General features: G+C 39.7%; 1 protein-coding gene across 2 annotated transcripts in view; it reads right to left on the bottom strand.

Moving 5' to 3' along the window:
* Positions 1-579: 579 nt before the first annotated feature.
* LOC105562505 (NAD-dependent protein deacetylase Sirt6) overlaps positions 580-7,121 on the bottom strand; it is an 18,249-nt gene continuing 11,707 nt past the window's right edge. The window contains exons 1-7 of one of the 2 annotated variants that reach the window (XM_012013405.1): positions 5,276-5,780; positions 4,907-5,034; positions 4,302-4,420; positions 4,087-4,210; positions 3,712-3,885; positions 2,922-3,045; positions 580-2,835 (exon numbers count right to left, since the gene is read on the bottom strand). In XM_012013405.1, coding sequence (XP_011868795.1) covers positions 2,353-2,835; positions 2,922-3,045; positions 3,712-3,885; positions 4,087-4,210; positions 4,302-4,420; positions 4,907-5,034; positions 5,276-5,341 — 1,218 coding nt within the window. In that variant the 5' untranslated portion in view covers positions 5,342-5,780 and the 3' untranslated portion in view covers positions 580-2,352. Of the gene's footprint in view, positions 2,836-2,921; positions 3,046-3,711; positions 3,886-4,086; positions 4,211-4,301; positions 4,421-4,906; positions 5,035-5,275; positions 5,781-7,121 lie in introns of those variants that run through there. The other variant, XM_012013406.1, reaches the window with a different exon arrangement.

Here is a 7,121-nt window from a genome sequence, read left to right as displayed (position 1 = left end):
ATTAGAAATTGTTAAACTAACTTAAAGGGAAAAAATGTTTTTTTTTATACGATACGTTATTCTTTCTAAGCATGTAAAAAATTATTATGACGATAAAGATAATATTTCTTGGAAAGATGAGCAAGGAATATCGATAATACTGGAACTGATCAGTATTTTTTTCAATATTGTTATCGTTTTAATACTGTTATCGACATTTACGGGATATCCCTATGAGAATATCATATTCGTCGTGTTACCACAACAAATTTTATAATTATAAAATTCATTCGGATCTAGAGACTTTTCAACTGAAACGCCTTCTAGGGAAGTGTTAATTTTTATACAATGGTACACTCGTAATGTTCCACTGTAATACGAATGTTATAAATATGAAAAGCGCCATAATATAACGCTATAAGTGGGGGAATTCCCTTTTGTTCTTTTACACTCATTTATATATTTTCGTAACGCGTAGACGCGTAGAAAATTACAAGATATCGCCCTGTTATTAGAGTCTTTTGTATTAAATTGAACGTCACAACGTAATTTAATGGTTTCCACGGATTGAGGTAGTTGGAAAAGATTGCGCACATCGTAGACCTTTTCATAGATGTATTTTTTATTTCCGAATATTATATCTGGCGAATAATAATGATTACTTAAATAAAGTCATGTATTACGATGAATGAAGCAAACATCACTATGTACATATAAATATTACATGATTCGCTATATCGCATTCTATCGGAATGCACTCTACAAGTGGCAGCTTGTATAATCTACGCGCGAAAAATCGTTTAGCATACTAACTCTGCGAGATATTGTTAAAACTTTTACTTTCAACATTCCCTTCAACACTATATGGAAAACGGCGCACTCTGTTAAAAATTCAACATCTGAATTTATCGGACAATCTAACATCAGCTTGTAGCAAATAGTGCTATTAGCTTACTTATACAATGTGCTTTGTATTATATGACGCGCAAATCGGTCCCGTGTGCGCTGTCAATTTTCATAAGGCAAACATACCTGAACATCGAGGACGATCAACGGGACCCAGAATTAATCTATTTACGGAAGCAATTATTTAGGAAAGTCATAAGGAAATGTCGCCAGTAGAAACGACGCTGGATTCATAATCTCTTTATAATCCAATCGTTCGTAACGCCACATTTTTAAAATCATTTTTGCTATTTTGCCCCTTTCTTAATTAGGTTTATATTTTTTTCTCAGCCATATTTGAGACGTTCAAAATTATCTCGATAGATATACTTTTTTTTTATACATATTTTTTCGCAGGATACATGTATTTTTTGCATTGCTGAAAATTGCAGAATCAATGAAAGATATTCACGAAAGGAATGGAAGATAGAGGAAAATTATATATATGAAAATCTCTAGTTCTTTAATAGATAATATAAAAATCTGTCGGAGATATAATTTCTCAACCATTTATATGGGCATAAAGTATTCGTGTACTAGGCAGCTCTCATATCTGTATTATTCTTATTATTACGATCAAGCAACTACTTGGAATTCAGCTATTCTCAATTAAAAAAAGCTTATGGAAGTTCTTACTGGCAAAACGTCTTCTAGGAAGATCTTTTTTTTTATCGAAAAATCTCTTATTAGTAATCTATAGTGGAAAAAGTATCGTATTATGCACGAGAAATCTGGAACACGTTGCTTGTCGAGAGATTTAATCTCTCTATGTCGAATCTCTCGTCGCAATATCTAATATGCATATGCGTAAATATATAGGCTACTTGTAAAAAGCAGATGCAGCACGCAAACGGAACTTTGTAGACACTAATAAGAATATATACAACTATCGGAATATTTTCACTGTCTTTGTCACAAATGACGTCCTGAAAACAAAATTATATTCTTATATTGCACATTTAATGTTAAATGTCCACAATTGGTACGCGTTTATAAAATTATACAGACCGAAATACTATTTTCGCGGATGAGGATCATTTGTTATTGCTTCCGGAATACAAGTTTGGATAAAAATATGTAAATATATAGAAGCAACTATCTTAGTAAAGATATAATTACGTTTCATAATTGTATCTTTCGTCTCGTATATTTCTTTACAAATAAAAAATGGAACAGAGAAAGGACAAAAGGACTAAAGAGAGAGGGAGAAAGGAGGAAAAAAGAAGAGACAAAGGAAGACAAAGGGAGGAAGAGGGAAAGCCACATTTAATACTAAATGTGCAGCAAGTGTGCCTATTGAACATCAGCAAATCTATCGCATATTTTATACGGATAATGAACATTATTCAATATGCACTCATAAGTAACTGTAGCGTACACTGAGAATAATCGAAATATTAGAATGGAAAATTATTACTTCAAAACTTGCTACACCGTTTGATTCATTTTCAGATCAGTGTTATGCTCCGTTGCGTCTTCCATCGAGTATCTACACGTTTCAACATCCTCCACGGTCTCTTCTGTCTTAACGGAGCTGTCACCCACACGATCGTTTCCGGTCTTATACATTTCACCCGATGTAGTTTTATTATCTTCCGTTTTGATTTCTTGCTTAACCGTAAATGCTTGCTTCCTGGCTTTAGTTTCCGGTTTGGTGTCTGTTCTCTCTCTCTCATACATAAACGTTTTCCGTTTCCTCCGCATCGGCTTGCACACCTTTTTGTACAGCACATTCATCTCCTTTACTCTGCTGGTCGGGATTGTCCAGTCCATCTCTTTAGCCGTTGTGTCGGAGTTTCGCGTTGGATCCATGCTGCTTTCGTATTCCGGAATTTCCAATCCCAATTTTTTCATAACCGCGACCATTATCTCGTCGACGTTGCCGTTAATGATCAAGTCAGCTTTCTTATCCTACAAATACGTTTTCATTTCAATGATGAGATCGCGAAAAACTTTGTACCCTTTCACAAATTTATGCCATGTATAAATAATCTTACATGTTTCGTCGGTTGCAGATTACATATAACGAGACGGCCTCCATATTTTTTCGTGTACAAAGGCAGATTACCACTTGGAATAATTTGTAACGTCGTTCCCAGGCATATACTCAAATCGGCGACACTAAAAGAGCATCGGCATAAACATTTAATACCGAGACGTGCATCAAACTGTAAGTATTCTCAGGATTGGGAAAGTTACTTTATTAAAGTACCAAGTTACGGTAACAAGTTACCAATTCTGACAAGTAACGCGTTACAGTTACAGTTACTCAAAAAGTAACGAATTGTTACTTTGCAGTTACTTTCGTGCAATGACAATAAAAATATCAAATCTGCATTTGAATTGTAAAGCGTCGATAAAGGCATTTACGTGCAAATGCAAGGCCTGATGCAATCTGTGGAGGTTTCAAAAATATATAAAGCAACTATCAAATTAGTTACCAGTTATCGAAAAAGTGTAACTGAGTTAAGTTACAGTCACAGACGGGGAATAAGTAACGAAGTTAAGTTAGAGTTACCAAAATATAGTAACTGTAACTTCGTTACAAGTAACGAGTTACTTCCCAACTCTGTAGTGTTCTCAAGAATTTTTACTACAGAACCCGAGACATTCCACAGGCTAGACTAAAATCATGTGTGCTATTGCATAAATATATTATATTTTTTAATTGAATCCTTGATGTTAAAGCTTGCACGCTTCGAGTGTCTCATCGTAGCTTCGACTACCTTTTGTACATATGCTCTGACACATAATATTAATTATAATTAATTAATTATAATCATTTACCTGGAGTGAAGATCAGACAGTGTCAAGTCGCTGTCCGGCAAATTATGCTCCCAATCGAGAATGGTGTCGTGCATTCGGCCACGGCACGGACGACCGCCTATTTGCTCCGATCTGCATACAGTGTCCAAGGATTTCTTTCCCACGCTTTTAGTCGCGAAGTTACGAATAAATTGTCTGCAAAGTATTTTTAATTCCCAGTACTCTCAATATTTTCGCTATAACTAAGCCGCTCTAACAATTGACCTGCTTTCTCATATTGTCTATCGACAAGAATTTTTTTTCAGCAGAGCCAAGTATAAGCACATAATTAAGTCTAAACAATTTATATGTCGTTTTATCACGTTAGATTATATCTTTTCACATGTGTGTACAAACCTGCCACATTTGTCACACTGCTCTGTAAACATGTTTCCATGCAATTCAGCAAGATGCTGCCTCTGTATTCCCGATCGTAGATGCAGTCCATCTATATTCTGACTTATAATGAATTTTGCTTTTTCTAAAAAAAACAACAAATTACGTAGAGACAGAAAAGTGTTTATAAAGTGAATTTTGGACGTTTCTTTATCTGTCAGTTTGCCAACACTTACTGGCCTCAATCAGTTTTTTCAATGCCATATGCGTCTTTGTGGGGATTGCTTCGTCAAAAGAGATGTTCATAGAAGGTTTCAAACCCTTCTGTTCCAATGTCCAGACGCCATTTGTACCCCTAATGCACAAAAGTACGTCGCTCAAATTGACTAATATAAGCGTGCGTTATACTCCAATTACAGAGTTTTCTATTTGCTTCGTTGACAAAGAACTGTATCATTTGCGTACACAATTTCTTAATTTTTCTCTTCAATCTCGAATTTTCTCGCAACATATGGTATTGATCGCTGGACTCAAAACACAAAATTAAAACGAGCCGCAAAGGTACATGGTGTTTACGTTTGCATATTTACAAGTACATTAGAACGCTGGCGCAAGATCGGATCTCTCTCTTACGAAAGCGCAAGTACAATTCGGTACCGTTACGTCAACGCGTTATCTCGTGCTCGAAAATTCCTCCCGTGCCATCGCTTCCGGGATACACGAAGCCGCGAGTCCTCGGCCGAGGCTGAGGGATAGGAAGGTGAATAGGGGGGAACGGGAGCGAGCTCGGGGTGCGGAATTCGTAATCTCGGGGTAAAGGCGGGCGGTTGGCGATAGTCACCGAAAGTCGGGGATGCCAGCGGCGGTGCTGATGCCGGCGCCGGTGTGGAGGACGACGTGGCGCGCGCCGTGTATCCAGTCGGCCAGGAGGCCGCATTTCAGGCGAAGGGTCTCGACGCTGTCGTATCTCTGCAAGCAGACGAGGAGTGAGAAAAAGAGGGGAAAAAAAAGAAACGAGGGAGAGGAGAGGGAGAGAAAAAAAAAAGCGGAGCGTCGCTCTCGACGACGGACTCCGCGACGAGTCGCGGCGACGGGGGGGTCGAGGAACCGCCGTCGCGTCACGCCGCGCGTCGAGAAGAGCACGGGGAGAGAGAAAAAAAAGTCTCGTCCCCGCCGAGCATCGTCCCTTTTTTTTTCCTTTTTCCTTTACCTCCTCCTGTCCCAGCACTCCTTTGTTTTCGTACGGCGATAACCCGTCCGCGTAGCTCGATGACATTTTTGCGCGTCCGCAAGGCCCGGGGTGAGTCCCGCGCACCGATATCTGTAATCACGACGCCTCGAGGGAACGCCACGAACGGCGATACGTGCTCGTCGTCACTCGCGAAGCGGGTCCGACGCGATTTTCAGCCGCGCTCCGGCCGCCCTCCCATGTGCCAGACGAATACGTAAACAATATGAATCGAGAGCTAATGACCGCGTGCTGTTATGTTTATACGCTACGAATGACGATAAGTGATAGGAAACTCGAGACCCGCGGAGAACGCATTCTGTTTTATAGACTGCACTGCATGCAACGAAATGGCACTTGAACAGAAAGAAGATAATAAACCCCCCGGGGCATGCGCCCTGAGCCGCGCGCCGTAGGAGCGGCGGTCGGTCGTTCCGGACGCCGCGGACGCTTGGGTTCGTCTCGCGTGTATTCAATTCATGCACGAGCTATCGACCAAGCGCGCGGCGCGCCAATTTCGAACTGCCGCTCTCGCCGGATCCGAGGGTTCAACTTCGAGCACGTCGCAGCTGTAAACGTCAAAAGATACATTGGCTACGTTCAGCAGAAAAAGCTGCTTTGCAACTGTTGTAAAATTCGTGAATCTGCTTGGCGTATGCTCTTAAATTCACTCAACATTAAAAGAATACGCCAATCAGACTCACGAATTTTACAACAGTTGCAAAGCAGCTTTTCCTGCTGAACGCAGCCAATGGCCACGTTCAGCAAGCACAATTGTTGAGTGAGCGCTCAATGATTTCTTAATATGATTGGCTGGATCTAAAAGTATTAACCAATCATACCGAGCGCTCACTCAACAGTTGTGTCTGCTGAACGCGGCCAATAGCTGTGTTCAGCAGAAGTCAGCGCTTAATAAGCGCTTCATGCTGATTGGATAGATCTAGAGGAATAGCTCTATTTCAGCACAGACCTGAAAGTATAATCCAATGAGCGCAAAGCGCTTAGCAAGCGCTAACTTCTGCTGAACGCAGTCAATGTTTTGAGGAAATTCGACAGCTCTTTGAGACTTGACGATATCACATATTTTTTAATATGTTTTTCATTCATTATTGATCAATGCGTTTGATCAATAATGCATCAAGTGCTTTTTTTACCTATATTAGGTCCGGTTTCGCGAAACGTCGCTTAACTTTAATCTTTGTTTGATACATGTTTGTCTGGTTTTAAAGTAAAGTTGGAAAGAGACAAAGAACGAATTGAGCTGCCCTAGCAGCACAATGCGTTGACTAAACATTGGTCCAACATTGGTTACATTGGAAGTGCATTGGCCAGTATTTCCCAATGTAAAGCTAATATTGGCCACGAAATAAATGTAAATAATGCACAATAGTAATTATATAATATAAGATTTATAGATGAAAATTTTTAGTGTCTTCCACCCTTGACTTCTCTCGCAGCTACATTAATCGACAACTCGTCAAGAAATACAGTCTTTTGTTAACACGAGTAAAATTATCAATCCTTCCTCGCAATTTGACGCAATGAAAGACTGGATTGAGAATGATGAGTTGTGCAACTAAAAATATTTTGCTTAGACATCGACATTGATGAATCACGATCCTCAGTGAGGTGACTTGGACCAAAGTCCGATTAATGTCAGCGACATTAACTCATTGCAAAATTTGCTAACGTCCGTTTCTACAGGATATAGCACGAACAGAATCATCAACAAGCCTTTTTCGACACAAAGAAAGATCGAACGAGGAATTTTACAGCTAGAAATTTTGCTGAAACATCGACGTTGGTTGAATCGCGATCCTCAGGTGAT

The sequence above is a fragment of the Vollenhovia emeryi genome, unplaced genomic scaffold, assembly GCF_000949405.1.
Source record: "Vollenhovia emeryi isolate VEMERY1.0 unplaced genomic scaffold, V.emery_V1.0 DF939187.1, whole genome shotgun sequence".
NCBI classification, from domain to species: Eukaryota; Metazoa; Arthropoda; class Insecta; order Hymenoptera; family Formicidae; genus Vollenhovia; species Vollenhovia emeryi.
The sequence above is the reverse complement of the archived record's forward strand: the minus strand, read 5'-3'. Positions and strand labels throughout refer to the sequence as shown.